Source organism: Notolepis coatsorum (assembly GCF_963971535.1).
Source record: "Notolepis coatsorum genome assembly, chromosome: 5".
NCBI classification, from domain to species: domain Eukaryota; kingdom Metazoa; phylum Chordata; class Actinopteri; order Aulopiformes; family Paralepididae; genus Notolepis; species Notolepis coatsorum.
The window spans coordinates 83,439,896-83,462,101 of NC_140169.1; the positions used below are offsets into that span (position 1 = coordinate 83,439,896).

The 22,206-nt window shown below is 41.2% G+C and overlaps 1 protein-coding gene across 1 annotated transcript in view; it reads right to left on the reverse strand.

The window, feature by feature from the left end:
• Window positions 1-22,206, reverse strand: part of ylpm1 (YLP motif containing 1) — a 158,709-nt gene that overhangs the window by 67,886 nt on the left and 68,617 nt on the right. The window contains exon 23 of the mRNA XM_084314157.1: window positions 187-337. Within this exon, the coding sequence (XP_084170283.1) occupies window positions 187-337 (151 nt within the window). The remainder of the gene's footprint in view (window positions 1-186; window positions 338-22,206) is intronic.

Genomic DNA, 22,206 nt, shown 5'->3' on the forward strand with positions numbered 1-22,206 from the left:
AGTGTCGTTCCTGACAGCAGCTAACAGCGGTAGCAGCCGTGTTGATACCGTGGAGGAGGGCGTCCCTCTGCCCTTGGTGGCTCTGAGGGAGGCCCGGGTTATTATGGAAGCTAGCAGCATGTAATCATTATTTATTATTAAGAGCGCCACATACACGTTTACTTTTCATTCACGTTTATTTCCTACCTGTTTTAGTGCTGACAGAGGGCGGCCAAGTGTCCGGTAAACACATCGGGATTGCGATAACATAGCGACAACTCTGGGCGTTTGACTCGACCAAGGGAGCGACTGGGACGTTCTCTGCTCCCGCGGTGGAGGAGGCGGCGCGGAGGCGGTCCTAGTCCCGGAGACCGGAGCCCGTCACCGGGCAGGGATGAATGAATCAATGAAAACTTTATTTAACAAATTGCAGAATTGGTACAATACAGTACGGCTCAATACACACAATTGTTAAGGGGATGCAGACCTGAGAAAGACGTTTGTCTTGTTTCCATCAGGGTCCCCCATTTTCAATTCATAGACATTTATGACATACACAACATACATGACATTTATGGCATAGGGACATATAGGTATTTAGTACTGATACATTTGTGACATAAACGGTATTCAAATATACAGTAGGCCTACTGTTACCCCTAGATCCTGACAGAGTATATACATATGATGGGGAGGGGACTGTACATTAGGAGGGGGTGGGTGGGTGGGAGAGAAATATACATACGGCGGGGAGGGAATATATACATGCGGTGGGGAGGAGACTGTCTATTAGGAGGTGGTGGGGGTTTTGGACATTTACGGTGGCCAGTTTCGAATTGCAGCCTCCCGTAGGTGCTCTTTAAGAGCGGTTCTGAATGTGGGTATAGGGATTCACATTCCTTTACAGCTTTGGGTAGGGCGTTCCACATTGATGTGGCATAATTGCGAAACGTGTTTAGTCCCTTGTTTGAGCCGAATCTGGGTTTAACATGATTTGTTGAGCTTCCTCTGGTGTAGTGGTTGTGGTATTCACTGACCTTTGGGAAGTATTTTGACATGTACATGGGTCGTATAGTGTATCTTGTAGACCAGGCCCATTGCAAGTTGCTGTACTCTGTCGTCTACTCTAAGCCATCCTAGGTTGCCAAAGTGGGCAGGGGTGAGGTGGGTTCTGGGGTTCAGGTCAAGTAGTAGTCTGACCAGTTTGTTTTGTGATGTTTGTAATTTTGTTTTAAGCGCCTTTGAGGTGCTTTGGTACCATGAGGTGCACGCATAGTCGTAGTACCCTTGAATGAGTGCTCCTGCCAGAGTCTTCAGGGTATTCTTGTTTACCAGAGAGGAGATCCGGTACAAGAATCTAGTTCGTTGGTTGACTTTTTTTATTACATTGGATGCCATTTTGTCACAGGAAAGATTTGCCTCTAGGATGGAACCCAGGTAGGTAATTTCGTCTTTCCTTGTGACAATATTGTCACCCACTGTAACTGAGAAGCCGTCGGTCTTGCTGAGTTTGTTATTTGAAACGAAGAGAATGCACTCTGTTTTGCCCATGTGTAATGATAGTTTGTTATCAGCGAGCCATATGCAGATTTTGCCTAGTTCCGAGCTGAGGGTTTTTTCAACCTGCAACTTGTTCTTGTCAGAGACCAGCAGGGCTGAGTCGTCCGCAAACAGTAACAAGTTGCAGTCACAGGCTGACGACATGTCATTTGCATAAATTAGGAAGAGTAGCGGTCCTAGTATGCTTCCTTGTGGAACACCACAGCTCACTGTGAGGGGGGGGATAGAGTACCGTTTACCTCTACCATCTGTTCCCTCCCCTCCAGGTAGGATTGCATCCAGCTCACTGATAAGCTATCAAAACCAATTGCTTTTAGCTTGTCAATCAGAATGGAGTGATTGACAGTGTCGAAGGCCTTTTGTAGGTCCAGCATGACCATGCCGCAGTATGGAGGGAGAGATGGGGGTGGATGAACCAAACATCCAGGGGAGCGTTGCCGAAGTCTACACACAATTATTACATTTTATAAAAGGAAGGAAACACAGTAAAAAGAAAGGGGGGATTGATTGATTTTGATTGATTGAAAACCTTTATTTAACCCAGAGGGGAGCAGGGGGCGGGGCTAGGGGGTGGCTACTTGGGCTCAAGCCCCGAATGTTTTCTGAAAAGCCCCGAATCTATTTAAAAAAAAATATATATATATTATATTTTTTTTTGGGACAATTAATCATTGTTACATGAAAATATGTTTGCACCAGATTTAGCAGAAGCTAATTTCCATATGTAGTCTATCCAGCTGCTAACTGTATTTGGTGTTATGGTAGACTCAGACCTAAGCTTTAAATCACAATCAACAAGTTGACAAAAACATAATTCTTCCACCTTAGAAACATAGCTAAAGTACGGCCATTTATAAATCAAAAGCACGCTGAAAACCAGATCCATGCCTTTATCTCAAGCCGACTCGACTACTGTAATGCACTCCTTACCGGCCTCCCGAAAAAATACGATAACAATTTTATTGCACTGCACTATTTTACTTTGTATCAGTGATAATCAAACCGTAAACAAAGACGCCTATTAACACTTTCAGCGCCAGATGGCGCTGTTTACTGTTACTGTTGAAAGGCCTTTTAACATGGGGATACGTGGCTGTGTTTGCAGGCCTAAAGCTATATTATATATTATAGCTATGGATCTAATAATATAGTCGATTGTCATTGAGTTACTTCCGGTCAAGATGCAAAAAACAGATCATTTTTCCATCCATACATTTCCGTTTTATACCGTTGTGAATATGAGTGTAGTTTCAGGGTGGTCTGGTGTCATTTCCAAAATGACAGACACCAAGCCACATCGTTTCAAATGGAGTGCAATAGCAGCCGCAAGGTGTTAGGCGGCGGTATTGGACTTTTGAGATCTCAGACCCATCCCCAGTGATAACACAGGCTGCCGGCATGTCTTTATGAATCGAAATATCGAATAAAAGAAACAACGATGAAAACCCGACTATACTCTGGTTTTCGCTCAACGTTCGGCGAGTTAACCCTAGATCTTAGATCCTAATATGAAAAACGATGTGATTTAATGTTCTATGTCTTACCTTGACTTTGTCTATTTTGCTGCTATCTATTTTATGCTTTATGTCTGCACTTTATGCATTGCTCTTGATCTGCCAATGTTGTGCTCATTTTATGCCTGTCTTTTTGTACTGCTGTGAAGCACTTTGCGCTGCAATTCTCGTATGAAAGGTGCTATACAAACAGTGTATTATTATTATTATTATTATTATTATTATTATTATTATAAATTATTATAGTTTGCTTCATTAATTAAAGGGTGTGAATTTAAGTGTTCTCTAGTGCCTTTTGTCCGCTTTAAGGTAGTGGTATAAGTTAAAGGTTGTGGTGTCGAAGGAAAAAAAATCCTAATCCTAGATCCTAGAATGATATTCACAGATTCGAATTTCCGCAGTCAATAATTCTTAAGCGAAATGTTTGTAAAACACAAAGGACACCTCTTTCCTATCGTAGTGAGGAAGACAATGAGCTACAACCTTATTTTCACCTAAACGAGGCGAGCCGGCCTCTGAGCTGTACAATTAATAATAATAATATTGATCTATATGTGCAGTCGGCCTTGGGGCAAGTGCGCAGCCAGGGACAGTCTAAAAAGTGCACCACCGAAAAGAGACCCTACAAAAAGATTCAATAATTTCACTGTCATACAGTGTCACCAAAATCACTGCACACGTCATCAGTGGTATCCGCTATTATATTATAGTGTTATACTACAACACTTAGATTTTGAAAAATCTAATTCTGGGGATTTTGTATTGAAAAAAAAAAACATTAAATATCTTCACTCTTATAGAGTGTAGTGTCACCAAACTCACTGCACACATCAATGTTATCCTACTGGTTATCCTCTTGACTAGCTCGTAGAGGGGCTGGGAGGGATTCTCCAGGATAGCAGCCAGCTTCCTTCTCGTCCCCCTCTCTGTCATCATCACCTCTAGTCTGACCAGCTCGACTCCCACCACAGAGCTCAGCTTGTTGGTGTCCCTTGAGTTGATGTAGCCCCCCCAGCATAGAAGAGAATGCTGGCCACTACAGACTAGAATGACTGCAGCAGTCTATTGGACCCAGAGGCGGGGCTCAGATGATGTCGGGCACAGCCTATTTGTACGTGTGTCACAGGTGCGCAGCGGGAGGGAATTGGGGAACAGTCACAGGGAAGCCACACAGTTTTTCAACCGTGCATGTTTTGTTTGTTTTCAGTTGTTTTGAGTTATTTTTCAGGTTTATTTTGCAACACTATAGTCATTTGTTTTAGGTTACAGTTTAAACACCGAATTTATGTTATGCTTTGCTTTTTCCACTCTGCAAGCAAAAATAAAACTTTTAAATGCACTCAACGAGAAGACATAATTTGCTATCAACAAGCACCATGCATTGGAAAGAGCTTCTTACCTATTCCCTCCCTGGCATCTTTTTGTTGTTCGGTTGCCCTTATATCCCCTTTAAATCAACTTTCCAGCCCCCTGTCAACTGTCAAATGATGTCAACTCAACCTGAATTAACATTCAGTATTCAATATGGTCTGATATTAACACTTTCGGGGGCCACTTGGATCCGTCTAAAATCACTCTAGACGGCCAGCATTTTTTTATTATTTTTTTTAATCTTTCCCCCCCTCCTTTTTCCTCCGATTTTCTCCCATCCCAATGTTAGTCGTTATGCCAATTCCCACCTGCACAGAGCCATCAGTGCAGCAGCCGAGTCGGAACATATAATCACCATCCCACTTCCTCCACCCACCACAATGCCCAGAGAATGGCAAGCAACTCTGTCACAAATACAGAGCTGCCATCAGATATTCTCTGTCCCTTACCGATCCCTAACCGAGGCACACACCACCCAAAGCCTGCCCTCCCACTTTCAGGATCCACAGAGCCATCAGTGAAAACCTCCAGAGACCCTGAGGCCAGAAGGAACCTCTCTATTTCTCCCACAATCTTGCCCTTATCATCCTCCAACAAGAACCTAAATTCAATGACTCGATCAGGAACTAGCCAATATGGCACTGACAGCCAACGAGTGTGCTCCGCAACCCCCACCTGATGCAATCTCAACTTCCTGGACCACTGATCAATACTGGACAAAAAAGGCTTATACTTATCCCCATCTCCTGAAAGTAAACACCTAGCTGGGAAGGACAGACTAGTCCCACCCAATTTTGCCCAGTACTGTAGCCCTAACTTTACTCTCCTCAGGTTTAAGGGCAACTCCCCCATTTCCACCAATAGTGCTGGAACTGGGGTGGTCTTAAAAGCTCCACAACAGATTCTCAGAGCCTTGCACTGAAGCACATCCAGCTTTCGTAAATTAGACTTGGCCGCAGAGCCGTACACAAAACAGCCATAATCAATTACTGTGCTGATATATCATGCACGTGGTCTCTCTATCCGCTCTCCACCCACTCCCAGCCAAACTTCTCAGCACATTCACTATTCTTTCACACTTTGCCAGGGTTTTCTCTATATGAACAGCCCAATTCAGTCTTTCATCGAACCAAACTCCCAAAAATTTAAACACCTTCACTCTCTCTAAGGGAGACCCATACATAACCAGCCCTCCCCTAGGCACCCTCTTTCTAAAACCAAAAATCATATAATTAGACTTAGAGGCGGAGATTTTAAAACCCCACTTGTCTCCCCCTTCCTCTACACCCCCCAGAGCTCTTTGTACCTGCTTTAAACAATACTCAACATTCTTCCCTCTTTTCCATATGGCCCCATCGTCTGCAAATAAAGACAACCCAAACCCTCTTCCAATTCGCCCAAAAATGTCATTAATCATAACATCGAAGAGGACCGGACTAATCACGCTTCCTTGCGGGGTGCCATTTTTTATTTTTACAGTTTTTGAGGTTTGCCCCCCCACACGTACTTGGATCGTCCTGTCTAATAGAAAATCCTTTATCCAATTAAACAATCTCCCTCTAACTCCTACAATTTCAAAAGCAACCCCTCTTTCCACAAAGAGTCATACGCCTTCTCAATATCCAAAAATACACTTATCACTACTTCCTTATGAGAGAATTGTTGAATATATATAGAACACAAAATTTGTGTTCTATATATATTCAACAATTCTAGAACATTAAATGTTCTATAATGTTCTATGACATCATACTGTGACATCACAAATGTTCTAGAATGTTCTATTATGACATCATACTGTGACATCACAACTGAACGGAACATGTTTGAGTGACATTTGAATAATATAAATAATATGTATGGTAAGGCTGTCCCTGAAGCCTGTTTTTGGGATTCAAACTTCGTCAGGGTTCTTCGAACGGACGTTCGAACCTTCGTTTTTTTTTTTTATATATATCTTTTTCCCCCTCCTTTTTCCTCCGATTTTCTCCCATCCCAATGTTAGTCATTATGCCAATTCCCAATCCCCTTAATGGTCGCTGCACACCTACCCCCCACAGTCGGTCTGGGAGAGTGGAGGCTATCACGTGCTTCCTCCGACACACGTCTAGCCAATCAACCGCTTCTTTTCACCTGGCAGCGAGGACTCTCACTGAGAGGGTGTAATGTGTGGAAGGATCACACTACCCCCCTTAGATCCTATCCGCGCTGAGCAGGCGCCCCGACCGAACTGTAGGAGTCGTGAGCTGGATTCGAACAGGCGAATCCAGCGTCTCCGGTGTTGGTGACGAACGCAATCTCCGCTACGCCACCTGACCGCCTTGAACCTTCGTTTTTAATTAAAAAAATTCAATTAAAATTAAATAATTTTATAATTTTTTTTTAATATATATCCTCAATCTAAATCCTCAATTTGAATAGTGATTCAAACTTCGTCAGGGTTTTTTCGAATGGACGTTCGAACCTTCGTTTTTAATAAAAAAAATAAAATAAAAAAAGTACTATTTTTTTTATCCTCAAACTAAATCCTCAGTTTGAAAGAGATTAATCTGATTAAATGAGTATTTTTTCTTTTATTAAATCAACTTTCCAGTCCTCTGTCAACTGTCGACCTGAATTAACATTCAGTATTCAATATTGTCTGATTCAATATTAACATTCAGTATTCAAGTAGAACAGCTAGCTAGCCGTTGTGGACACTCACCTTTCCACAGCAAAACGGTAGTCAAGGCACCTTGGTTGAGAAATGCAGGCTTCAATCTATGTTGTTTAAGTTAGTCTATCTGTTCAGTACTGTTCAGTACTGTTTCAAGATGCACAATGAGCTCTTCTGAGGGGCTGTCTACACGAACGCTGGGTTTAATGTAACCGTGATTGTATGTGCGCAGTTGCACTGTTCGCCCACACACAACCGGGGTTTTGCTACACTGCAACCGCGGTCTTTGAAAACCGGAGTCCAGGGTGAAGTTTTGCGCGCATCCCGGTTGCAGTGGTTGTGTGTGGGCATAGAAACCGAGGTTATTCCCAGTGTTTACAGCAGAGCTGTCCCAAGTAGCGTTATATGAAAATGATTGTAACAAACTTTTGTTCAAAACGTACGTCTGTGTTGAAGAGTGTTGTGACCGACTGAAGATGTCTGTTGTCGCATTCCTGACCTGACCAGAGTAAACCTGTAGCTGCGGCTAAACTAAGCTCACGTGTTGTCAGGTTATTGTTATAAGGAACCCAGTCCAGACTGCATCCCCTTAACAATTGTTTGTATTGAGCCGTATTGTATTGTACCCATTCTGCAATGTACAAACGTACAAATGTACAAAATGTACAAACATCTCAAAACAAGCTAGTCAGACTACTACTTGACCTGACTCCTAGAACCCACCTCACCCCTGCCCACTTTGACAACCTAGGATGGCTTAGAGTAGACGACAGAGTACAGCAACTTGCAATTGGCCTGGTCTACAAGATACACTACGCGACCAAGGTACCCATGTACATGTCAAAATACTTCCCAAAGGTCAGTGAATAACACGATCACAACACCAGAGGGAGCTCCACAAATCATGTTAAACCCAGATTCGGCTCAAACAAGGGACTAAACACGTTTCGCAATTATGCCACATCAATGTGGAACGCCCTACCTAAAGCTGTAAAGGAATGTGAATCACTACCCACTTTCAAAAACACTGTCAAAAAACACCTACGTGAGACTGCAATTCGAAACTGGCCCCTACAAATGTCCTAACCTAGTTGTACAGTAAATGACCAAGTAAGGCTTTGTCAGTATTCCAATGTACAGTGTAAAATGTGTGTGTGTCCCCTACTCAACCCCCCCCCCCCCCCCCACCTCCAATGTACAGCCCTCACCCAACCCACCCAACCCCACCCCACCCATCCAACCTCCTCCAATGTACAGTTTCTACGCCAAATGTATATACACTCCTTTTCTGGACACTTTTGTATCACAAACAGTACTGTATTTGCAAATCTGATATGTCATAAATGTATAGATGTAGCAGTACTGTCTATCTGTATGTCATGTCTGGGAATGGTAACTACAGATGAGGTACTCAATAAACTGAGCGCCCTCCAACCGAACAAGGCCACTGGCCATGACAACATCCCCTCCAAATTCCTCAGAGACTCAGCAGCCGCCATCACCCCAGTCATCACACACATAATAAACCTCTCCATAAAACAGGGACACGTCCCCAAGGACTTCAAAATAGCGAGAGTAACACCCCTGCACAAAAAGGGCAGCAAATTAGACCCAGGCAACTACCGCCCTGTTTCTATCCTTACATCCATCTCGAAAGTCATGGAAAAAATAGTATACGAACAGGTTGACAAGTACCTTACGGATAAAAATCTAATCTACGAATTCCAATCTGGCTTCAGAACATCCCACTCCACTGACACATGCCTTCTCTATTTGAACGACCACATCAAGCAAGAGGTGGACGCGGGCAAATACTGCGGCATGGTCATGCTAGACCTACAAAAGGCCTTCGACACTGTCAATCACACCATTCTGATTGACAAGCTAAAAGCAATTGGTTTTGATAGTTTATCAGTGAGCTGGATACAATCCTACCTGGAGGGGAGAGAACAGATGGTGGAGGTAAACGGTACCCTATCCCCCCCCCCTCACAGTGAACTGTGGTGTTCCACAAGGAAGCATACTAGGACCACTACTGTTCCTAATTTATGCAAATGACATGTTGTCAGCTTGTGACTGCAACTTGTTCCTGTTTGCGGACGACTCAGCCCTGCTTGTCTCTGACAAGAACAAGTTACAGGTTGAAAAAACCCTCAGCTCGGAACTAGGCAAAATCTGCATATGGCTCGCCGACAACAAACTATCATTACACATGGGCAAAACAGAGTCCATTCTCTTCGGTTCAAATAACAAACTCAGCAAAACAGACGGCTTCTCAGTTACAGTGGGTGACAATATTGTCACAAGGAAAGATGAAATTACCTACCTGGGTTCCATCCTAGAGGCTAATCTTTCCTGTGACAAAATGGCATCCAATGTAATAAAAAAAGTCAATCAACAAACTCGATTCTTGTACCGGATCTCCTCCCTGGTAAACAAGAATACCCTGAAGACTCTGGCAGGAGCACTCATTCAAGGGTACTACGACTATGCTTGCACCTCATGGTACCAAAGCACCTCAAAGGCACTAAAAACCAAATTACAAACATCTCAAAACAAACTAGTCAGACTACTGCTTGACCTGACTCCTAGAACCCACCTCACCCCTGCCCACTTTGACAACCTAGGATGGCTTAGAGTAGACGACAGAGTACAGCAACTTGCAATGGGCCTGGTCTACAAGATACACTACACGACCAAGGTACCCATGTACATGTCAAAATACTTCCCAAAGGTCAGTGAATACCACGATCACAACACCAGAGGGAGCTCCACAAATCATGTAAAACCCAGATTCGGCTCAAACAAGGGACTAAACACGTTTCGCAATTATGCCACAACAATGTGGAACGCCCTACCCAAAGCTGTAAAGGAATGTAAATCACTACCCACCTTCAAAAACACTCTCAAAGAACACCTACGAGAGACTGCAATTCAAAACTGGCCCCTACAAATGTCCTAACCCAGTTGTACAATAAAAACCAAGCATGGCTTTGTCAGTATTCCAATGTACAGCCCCACCCAACCCCACCCCACCTACCCAACCTCCTCCAATGTACAGTTTCCATGTCAAATGTATGTCAGTATTCCAATGTACAGTGTCCCCCCCCCCCTACCCAACCCCCCCCCCCCCCCCACCTCCAATGTACAGCCCCGCCCCACCCCACCTACCCAACCTCCCCCAATGCACAGTTTCTATGTCAAATGTATATACTCTTCCTCTGGATTTTTTTAGTATCACAAACAGTACTGTATTTGAAAATCTGGTATGTCATAAATGTATAGATGTAGCAGTACTGTCTATCTGTATGTCATGTGTGTCATATGATGAATTGAAAATGGGGGACCCTGATGTAAACAAGACGAAAGTCTTTCTCTGGTCTGCATCCCCTTAACAATTGTATGTATTGAGCTGTACTGTACTGTACCCATTCTGCAATCTGTTAATAAACTTTTCAATCAATCAATCAATCAAACGTTTGCACCCATTCATTCTACTAGTGTTAACGTTACCACATTATTACGTTAGCATGTAAGCTAACAAAATCGCAGATCTTTTTGTGATTGATTGATTGAAAACTTTATTAACAGATTGCAGAATGGGTATAGTACAGTACAGCTCAATACACACAATTGTTAAGGGGATGCAGACCAGAGAAAGACTTTCGTCTTGTTTACATCAGGGTCCCCCATTTTCAATTCATCATTGTGAGACTAAACTCTCCGCTCTTGGTGGTAAATTGTGTCGATGTTGGTTTTGTTTCATCAACAAATGAGGCAGAACACAGTGAATGTATCCTTTTTTGTTTATTGCACGTTGTTCTAGCTGCAAACTGTAGAATTGTTTGGCTATGAGCAAGGAGGGATGTTATTGTTCCAGCTTCAGGTCAGTTTCCGGTATTAACCCTAAAACCCTTCTGGTTGGTTGAAATGGCCTTCATGTTTGAACTACATCGCCACCTACTGCTTTGGCATTGTACTACATGTATATGACGTCACTCGGTGTGAGGTTTAAACCAGTCGTGTGGACAGAGTTTTATTTTTTTTGAAAAAGTGCACCATGACTTGTGACTGGAGACTAGCTCTGCTAGCACACATAGCCTACTGTGTACAGAGGGTTTCAAACTGTATTTTACATTAGAAAGCAAACAAAATAAATGGACAAGAGAAAAATAAATCTCAATTTGGTCAGTATTGTCATTTGGACAAGCAAAGCCATTACTTTAAGTTGCAGGCAAGAAAGACAAGTCTGTCCACTGTCTCTGGGTTAAAAAAGATATATATATATTTTTTTAATTCGATATTTCCCCCTGATAATGATTATTAAAATATATTGCGGTAATTATCGTTATATCGCCCAGCCCTAATTGAATGTGTAAACACCATATAGTGTGAACAATATGTATATATATACCATCTTATATATCTTTACATATTGTTTTCAAAGGCTCTTTTTTTTTTTTTGGGTCTCATCAGAGAGAGAGAGAGAGAGAGAGAAGAGAGAAGAGAGAAGAGAGAAGAGAGAAGAGAGAAGAGAGAAGAGAGAAGAGAGAAGAGAGAAGAGAGAAGAGAGAGAGAGAGAGAGAGAGAGAGAGAGAGAGAGAGAGAGAGAGAGCGTGCGTGCGTGAACCAGGATGTCTGGGTTAAATGACTTCCATCCTCTCCTCCAGCAACACAGAGCAGCCGCTCTTCTTAAAGACAGCAACAGCCAGGTAGGATTTATTCACTTTCATATGTCTGTGTTATCCTAAATGTCTGAATTCCTTTTCCATGATGTGATGGAGAGAAATACTTTTTATTTCAATTAATTTGATTGATTTGTATTTGAGTGTAACAAAAATGTTAAAGCTCAATATTAGAAAACTTGCAAGGCAGCCTACAAAATATTATGAAGATATGAGGGTTTGGATGACAAATCAGATTCTAGCACTTTCAATATCAGTTCCTGGCAGGTTGTGCTGAATGAAGAGCAATAACTGTAGTAAGAGAGTACATTTTCACATGTCACCAAGTTACATGTCACAAGTTAGCCAAGAATGCTCAATTCACAATTTAAAACATAAAAAACGTAACTTTAACTTCTACTAGAAAATGTATTATAATCCGTTTTCGTTCTGTATCGGACTTAACTTTTAAGTTAATTTGTAATAAATAAAATGAATTAGCTTAGATGAAAACTGAAACTGAAAAATCATTTGAATATTGCAAAGTGATTATCAGTCAACATTATTTTACATTGTAGAATAGTTTACGAATTTTGACTTACATCATTTGTGATTTATTATATAGTGACAACTGATATGCTTATTTCACTGCCATCTCTCTTGAATCCAAGCCGCACAAGAATGAAAACATGTTCTTATCACTGCAATGACCACGTGCAGAGAAACGGAGCCGCCAGGGCTATGAGTCCAAAGAATCAGAACCAACGGAAACAACTTCAAGTCGAGAGGCCACTCGGACACCTCCAGGCGAGATTTGCCCAAGGGTGTGATGACGGGAATGAGTCGCAGCGAGAGGTCAGCGAGGAAAGTGTCGCCGTGGAAGAGAGTCTTCCCACCTGGAGTGGCGATTCTCCTGAAATGCCTCCAGGCGAGACATTTACAGAGCCAGATGTTACATTCGAGAGACCACCAGACAGAAAGTACCAAGGGTGGAAGAAGATGAAACTGACAAGTTACATCCAGTCCAAACCAGACAGAGCTAACAGGTTGATGGCTGATATTTTAAAGTATGAACTGTCAAGAGTGGTAAATATGAGCGTTGATTCTATCTTCCAAAACATACCTCCTTTACAGAGGTTGCCACACGGTGATGGGGGTGTAGAGGCCGACAAGTATTTTCTTCTCAATCTTCAAGAGCAGTCATCCTACTGTAAGGGCAGCGAGAGTACAGCGGTCCAAACCCCAGAGGTTCAGACCCAAGCTCTCTCCCTCGTTGTGGAGAAGCCTCCACAGGCCAGACCCAGTACCTTCAACATCCTTCCGGTAAAAAGGTCTGAGGATCTTCCCCAGCAGCCCCCACTCCCCTTCGCCCATCGCATGGTTTGGCACGAAGATCGGCCCTTAGAGAGCGCCCGAAGCGGTCCCCTGCGCAACACCCTTGAAGGTTTTCAAGACGGGTATCCCAGAACGAGTCAGCCAAGGTTAGAGACCCTTAACCTGCCTTGGAACTCGGTCAAGGGGAAGGTGAGGTCCAAGGTCAACTCTAGGTCCGTCAGAGGTCCCCAGGTTCTTCCTATGTCAATGGATCCCACGCTCGTGGAGAACCTGTGTCACCCTTGTGTGAAGACGGAGTCTGATGTTTCACAGAGTACTGTGACAAATAGCCAATATGTGCTGAACGTATCCTTTAAGATACCTAACCAAACGAATTATTTTAGTACCTCAAAGGAAGAACCATATTACTATTAAGTTATTATTAAGTATTAAGTGTTGTGTTCATTCATAGTTAGACAGAGGTTGAGTAGTTTCTTGTGATTCAGTATATCACATCCACACTCCTAAGCAAATATGTGGGCCATCTAAAATATTTTAAAACGTTAATTGTTGCATCAATGCAGTCTAGTAAGCAATTGTAACGGCTATTTTCTAATTTATAACTGTTCCTGAGTCTGTGAATCATACTATTCGTGAACTAGGCAGGTAGCTTTTCTGAAAATATCTTATTACATTCATAGTATAATTTGTATGACTTGGTATGCTTATTTCACTGCAGTCCTTCCTAATTTAATAAGCAAGGACAAAAAGAAATCCTTTGGATCTCTCGAGTCTGTGGTGCATGCAAATAATGATGTACCTTTATAAAACAACTTCTGCATTCACTTCTGAGGCTCACCGCTCACGTGTCAAGTAACAAGGTGTTCCATTCCTGCAAACCTGGTCATCACTGCCAACATGTTGAGCACAGGAAGTCAGTTGATTAACACATAATGTTCTCTTTTAAAAAAAGGGACAATGACTCACGGAGACTTCCAATAACATCCTCCTTTGATCTTGCGAACTCTAAAGAAAAACCTGTTCCTCCATTGTGTACTAATGATCGCAGGGGGGAGGATGTGTTTTTCAAGGAATATTGGGGATTTGAATAAAATGAACCGTGAGGTTTCTTACTGATAGAATTTCATCCCTTTGTTTGTGTAAGAAGTAGCGATGCACCGATACCACCTTTTCACCATCGATACAGAGTCACAGAGTCCTACATGTTCAGTATTGGCAGATCCGACCCATCACCTTTACAGTATAGACTTAGACCATCAGTTTGGGGTCATTGGACAAAATATATTGATATAATACATTATTCTCCGTTAGAGAGATCTAACATGTTTCTGTGTGTAAAAAAAATGCAGCCCATCAAGTCACTTTGCTTTGAATTCTGGCATGTTTTTTTTTTTTACATTTACATTTTTACGTACATTTACATTTTAAACATGATCTTGGTATCAGATTTTAGTATTGGGGAACTTCTCCGTACCCTGTTTTAAGCTGGTATCCAACCGATGTCCCACACCATTATCAGTGCATCCCTATAGTAAATACATGTGTATTGTATCCTTGAATGAATGAATGAAAACTTTATTTAACAGATTGCAGAATGGGTACAATACAGTACGGCTCAATACATACAATTGTTAAGGGGATGCAGACCTGAGAAAGACGTTTGTCTTGTTTCCATCAGGGTCCCCCATTTTCAATTCATATTCATTTTCATTCAATCCTTAACGCTGTTGTATTCAGGAGGGACTGACCTCTAACCATCTGAGCAAAGCAAAGCTCATGTTCTTCTTCAGCCGGTATCCCAGTTCAACGGTGTTGAAAACATATTTCCGTGACGTGCAGGTGAGAATGCACAGCAGGGGTGCTATGATCTTAACACAGAATCGAAAGAAACGCACCTTCAATACAGTGTATCGGAACTGTTTCGACATTTCTCCTCTAATTCTCTTCTCTAATTATCCTTCTCTCAGTTTAGCTGGTGTTATGGTAATAGCTCCTCCATTAGCATAATGTTTAAGGCTCTTTGTCATCGTTTATGGCTTTGAAATGACTGATTAATAACTAAGCTGTGTAGTGTATATAATCTATAATTCAAGCTCTGTGAATACATCAACACAAATAGTCAAACATTTAAACCTGCGAATTGAAAATGTGTGACCTCAACATTTTTATTTGTATAGAATCTAAAAATGTGTGTATTCTTACACCACTAATGCATAGATGCAATGAATATGATGGGTTGACTAATTATGTCACTACAGATATATAATAATCAAAATCATGGTGAAGCATACTACAGTATTATGATTATCAAAAGTAATTATAACTTGAACATTGAATTTCTGTAAAAGTATACACATTTCTGAGGCAAAAGTGTACAAATGAAGACAATACATTGAGGTTGTGGTTGAAAAAACACTTTATTGTAATTAATTATTATCATACATTGAAATCACACTTTAAAAGCCAAAACATTCCCCCTCCCCCACACTTCTCTCTCACACACAATCAAATACAATCATAAAAACATTAATGCTCATTCCTGTATTAAGAAGCATAATAATTACCTTGAAACATTGCACCGCCTTACCGACCTCTCTCTCTCTCCCGTCTGCCCAGTTCACACGCTGCATCACCTCCCAGCTCATCAAGTGGTTCAGTAACTTCAGAGAGTTCTACTACATCCAGACGGAGAAGTACGCCCGGCACGCCGTCGCGGAAGGTGTGGCCCACGTGAGAGACCTGTCGGTGGGCAGAGAATCAGAACTGTTCAGGGCTCTCGACATGCACTACAACAAAGCCAATGACTTCCAGGTGATGTACATTGATTTTTTTTGTGTCTTACATACAGATGTATGCCCAGCCCATATGGGCTTACAAGACACATAAAACAATAAGTATATAGTATACTTAACAATAAGTATATAGACCAAGATGGCCACAAAAAATAAAACAACATAAAACATAAGCTGTAAACAATGTACTTCAAAGAAACAAGAGGAATTAATATAAAATTATATAAGATATAATGTGTTTTGTCTCAAGTGCCATGCCTTCTCCAAAAATCCTGCAAAACTGAACCCCCCCCCCCCCAAAAAAAAAAAAAAACTCAACATACAACTCTCAGACTGGAAAAACAAATCCGGATTTACAAATTGAACTTTCTCAAATAAAACCCTCAAGTCGGTGTACAAGGGGCAGTGAAAAACAAAATGAAATTCATCCTCCACCACTCCCAGATCACAGAGAACACACAACCGCTCCTCCTCTGGTGTACCTTGGAATCTACCCACTTCCACAGCTTGAAATTGAAATGTGTCGTTCTGCATATATCCCTCAGTTACACATAGTCCCCATGCGTTTCCCTCAGAGCCATCAGAGATGCAGGGTCGTCTGCAGTGAAAAGGGTTGTAAAAGGTCCCTGCAAGCTTCAACAAGTTACATTTAAGACTTTTGAATTGAATAGAATTGTATACCTATTTCACAGCCATACTGGCAAAAAGGTATGAAAGAAAATGACTATGAAAAGTTATTCTATATGACTTGTTGGGGGGGGGGGGGGTATTGCTATTACCGTACAGCTTAGTTTGCAGCCCGGACATTTCCACCAAACACATTTAAGCATGATACAGAGAACATAGAAGTAACTTCCTAATCCAATAAATGTTTAAGACCTATCGAAATCGTATTTAAGACCCTTACATCGAACATTGTACATATGTCTATACTGAACACTGTGACCTCTATTTTTACTTCTTTTTACATGCTACTTTATTTTATTTCATACTTATCTTGTCTAGCACAGTCTCTGGGGCGTAACAGTAAGAAGCATTTTGTATAAAAGTATTCTGTACTTCTGTATGACAACTATTAAAGAAACTTGAACTTAAGACTTTTTGAAGGCCTAAGACTTTTTAAGACCCTGTGGGAACCCCGTTGTGGGAGAGAAACTCAGAGAAGTGAACATGTTTATGGTATATTTGAATGACTAAATGAACTGTCCAAGGATAACTGAGTCACCAAATAGAAAGCTACCTACCTACTTTATTTTACAATGGCATTGCTTTGGATTTTCTACTCAATTAGTAGAAATAAGTATCTTCTAGGCTTACATTTGGTTCACCACACCTCAAAATGTTTTTCCTTTGATTCATGATAACAGAAGATATAATAATTCTAAAGAATTACATAAATATGTTTAGTAAACTAAATATGGTCTACAGACGTAAACACATAGGGCAACTTTAAGCCCAGTGTGACATAAAAACACAAATGTAAATTGCTTTGATGTACACATTTTAAATCAAGTCAGAAATAATGAAAAGGAACGGGATTCTAAAGCAGATGGGCGTCGTCCTGTTAAAAAGCATGTCTGAAAGGGTTTAATCCATAGGATTATGGAAACAAAAGATTACACAGCAGAAACAATCATTTGCATAATTGTTCAACGCAGCATATTGAAAGGACAGTTCTTTGGAATCCGATGAATGGATTTCTTAAACCATTCAGGGTTCACACAAGGTCCTTGAAGTGCTTGATTTTTTAGCAAAAAAAAAAAAAACCAAGGCCTGGAATTCTTTGAAAACAGCCCATTTTTTAACAAGGTCACCAAATAAAAAGTAGCGTGTAGTTTCAAGGCCACGTCATAATTCCACGTCGAAAAAAACCCGGAAATTGACTACATTTCCCAGGCAGACCACGTCAAACAACGACGTCATTCTATCGCGCCCGCGATATCAGAGTCGCCGAAGAGTTTTAAGTCCTTGGAATTCAAATCAACCATTCACATTGAAAGTTTTGTTCATCCATGATAACATTTCTGATAAAGAAATATACTTTTTTTTTTATTTAAAGTCTATTTGTCGGAAATGGGGTTTTCCTATAAAAACAGCATTTAAAAGTGAATTGTATCCTTTTAAATACCCCTTTAAAATAAAATAGTGCTTGGAAAAGTACTTTAAAGTCCTTGAATTTCATTTTGCAATGTCTGTGGGAACCCTTGACCATTGTACTCAAACTGCTCAGTGCACATTTCCCATTCATATGTTGAGAAGAATACATGATATCTAGACTGACCTATAGGTCAAATGGTGTTTGTACATAATTGTAAGAGGCAATTTGTGTCAATATGTCAAAGGCACATAATTTGAAGTTATTCATCGAGGACGACAACTGCACAATGGTATCCGAAAGATTAAGAGAAGCTGGGCTTGTAGCCACGAGGTCACAAGCTGGATCCTGAGCTGGAGAAGTGAACACGTAACACTGCTCTCCCTCAACACACACAGTTGAAGTGTAAATAGAAGACTAGTTGTGTGAATGTTTGTAGCAGTGTGAAGCGGGTCATAGCAGAACAAATAAATATATATAGTGTACTATATATTATATATAGTACATGCTCAGTGAATCTACCCTGGGTAAATACCATTTTTAAAGCGTTTTGGCCGCAGGGCCTTCATAAACAGGTTTATAAACCTGTAAATAAATAAATAAACACATGCTTAGTATACATTATACCCTCAAAATCACTTCTAGTGTGTTGTTTTACAGCTTGCAGTACCAGATGGGTGGGGTTTACCACATAGAACAATAGAACGGGCAGATCAGACTAGTAGTATACAGTATGTTGTTTGTATGGCTATCTGGTTTGTCCTAATCTGGCGAATCCGTGCAGGTTAACCCTTTCACGTCTGCAATCTCACAATGTGAGATAGAATTTAGAACATTCTAATGATGATAATTGGTAATTAAAAAAGCGATGAGAGTTGTGCATTTCCAATATCAAATTTGGAGAAAACATGTCTGAAAGGGTTTAAACAAATGCTGAGAATTATTTTCAAATACTGTTTGAGCCATGGGCTGGATCTGCATGTATCAAGTTTCTCAGACTAGGACATCAGTTTTGTCTGTCGGGCCAAAATGAATCAACCTATTAAAAGTGCCTTGGTAAGTAATCAGACACAGAAGCTCCTGTTGGAAATTGCTGATATAAATAAGAATAAACAACTTTATTTGTATAGCACCTTTCATACAAGAATTGTAGTCCAAAGTGCTCAACAGCAGTAAAATAGACATAAAGCAATGCAGAGTACGAAAAGGGCAAAAGCAATGCAGGTTATAACAATATGTATGGTTCATTAATGAACAGAATAGCAGTACACCTGTGGACTAGATTAGCCACTTCTTCACACCCAAGCCTGATGTGGAATAATGAAATACCTGTCTATATATAAGAGTCAGAGATTACTTAGTAGCTGATCCAACAGTCAGTCGGTGCGGTTTGACAACTGCCCTGTTTTCCCTGCCTGGGTATAATAAAGTTATCTGACCCCTGAGGTTTCAGCAGTACGGACCCTTGATATGTCTTTGTCGGTTACCTCAGGAGTGCTGATATATGATTGCTGCAGGTAGCCGACAGGTAAACATTGATCAAAAGAGGATTACGAGACTCTGCCCTCACCCTGTTGTCAGTTAAGTTAATTATAGGGCTCCGATGGAACTGGCCTTTCTGGCTCAATAGTTTCTGCACTGATAATTAGTAGTATATTACATTTAGATGATTCTGCACTGACCCACAACTTCCTTCTTGCACAACCTGATGGCGGTTGATGGATTTGTGGAAGAGTGGAACTGTAATCTGGGAAATTAAGTCGATTCACTTTACACTTTTTATGGCATATATTTTTTTTCTTTTCTTTTAAATAAACATTTAAAAAATATTTGTATGTAATGATTTTAGCATGTAGGAAACACAGCCTGATAAACCCAACTTCATTTATAAGCAAGCTGTGGGCAGATATGTCTGGTCAGGGGGGGGTCCCGTCAGTCGTCACTGGACTATTCACATGTAGATAAGGTCATTACTTGAGCCCTTCAACTGCTACACCGCTAAGGTCCAGTGGACCTTAAAGGTGCAATAAATATCAGCCACTAGATGTTGCATGTGGGGAAATGGAAGTAGGGAGGGGATACATGTAAACAACATTCATTTTGGACCTGCTAACATTAATATATTTGGGGGGGGGGGGAAGAAAAGCAATACTTTTATTACACACCTTTCTAAAAGCTCAGTGGATTTTTTTTATTTCTTTTTATATATAAATGATTACTCTACATACACATGTATCTATAGCACCAACACCAACATGTTAAGCTGTAAGGTCCCCTTATAAGGGGACCCTGCTGTTTTTATCATAAATCGATCAATACAGACCATATTAGATCCCCATGCGGGGCATCATTGGAAAGCCACACTCATTGGCTACAACCCTGTGCAAAATTCTTCGAGATCGCCAAATGATTGACGGAGCTAGAGCCCCGGGAGTGGTAATGTGTACTTTGGCACACGCCTCGCATATCGGCAAGTAACTCAAGAACTGCTCAACGGATCTCGTCACCTGAAAGGGCAATCGACAGGCAACAAATAGGGCTTTCATTCTATCTATATATTGTATTAAAAGAAATGCACACCCGAGCCGCTAGAGGTCAGCAAAGTGGCGCGTCGCGAATCATCCTCAAGAGGGCCCACATGTGGGCCATTGGATGTTAAGAGGTGGTGTTTTTTCCCCCTCAAATGTATCCAAGAGTAAAGACCTTAACCCTGTCAAAATAGCAGTCAAAGTGTATATTTAAATTTTTACCAGTGTTTTATAAGATTTACCGAAAATAAGAATGTTTAGGAAAAATGCTAATTATATCTATTTTTGTATCGTAAAACCGCAAGGAAATGCAGATTTAACACTGCCATTGGAAAGAGGAGCCTTTTCCCTATCCATAGATGTATGATTTGGCCATAATAAGGCCAAGTTCAAGGTCAAATATGAATTTATAATTAAAATTGATTATAATTTATTACTGTATCTACAAATCCTTCTGTTTAATCATCTTCCCTTTATTCATTTGGCTTAGATTTGTACACTTGATCTCAAGATGGTGCTGAATGAGCCCAGTGAGTCTCTAGCCCCGCAATTGTAACATGGTGTTATAAAATTTCTGAAAATAGGGCTACAGCTTAACACTTTCTCCGCCGGAAACGGCTTAAGACGGGTTTCAAGTTCATGCGAATTCTGCCAGATCACGGCCTACAACGCTATTCTGATCATATTTCGTATTTTCGCCATGGTATTCATATTCCACTCACGGAGCCTTGTCAGATGCTGCGGGACTCAGCACAACTCTGCAACGCTTCAATACTGCCACCTGGTGGCTGATCGGCGAGTTGCCAAACCGGAAATGCCCGTTGCAGCTCGGTCCGTCCCCTAATTCCGTCCGGCCACTCGTTTATCGTCGCGGGACTCAAGACACACACCGTGGATATGGATCGTTGCCATAACTCAATAATCCACATGATTTGGGCGTATATTAGTATTATACAAAACGGAACTGGATCGCCTCGATCCACATCACATAAAAAGTTATAGCCCTGCAAAGGTGAACATCTCCATAGACTTAAAGTGGTGGCAGAGATCAAACATTGATGGATATAAGCGTGGCAGAGAATGTGTTAAGAGATAGCCAACACACATATTGCATAATGCTCCATATTGGTTTTGCAAACATGGTTTCTTACCTGTATTCAACATATTTGATTTTATTTTATTAGGAAAATTACAAGTATCATACATAACATTGAAGTATCATGACCCGGCACTCCAGAGGATTGCACTTAAAACACTTATTTCCAAAGTGGTCCTCGATGGAAAACATAAAAACACAGTAAAAACACTAAAAACAAACTCAATAAAACAAGGCATAAAATACATTTTGTCACACTACCCCCGTCACTTCCTGTCTCTGCTGTGCAGGTGTCTCCCAACCGACCTGTAAGGGTTGTTGTCCACAACGTCCAATCCCCACCCATAGACTTCCCACCCGCTGACTCTGCCAAATGAGCCAGTACGACGGCCGGCCCAAGCCGAAGGCAAACAAGTTAATTTTGTGATAGGCATTTTTACAAGTTAATTTAGCGATAGGCCTTTTTACCAGTTCATTTTGTGATAGGGCAGGCCTTCTTACAAGTAAATGTTGTGATAGGGCAGGCCTTTTTACAAGTTCGTTTTGTGATAGGCCTTTTACAAGTTCATTTTGTGATAGACCTTTTTACCAGTTCATTCTGTGATAGGGCAGGCCT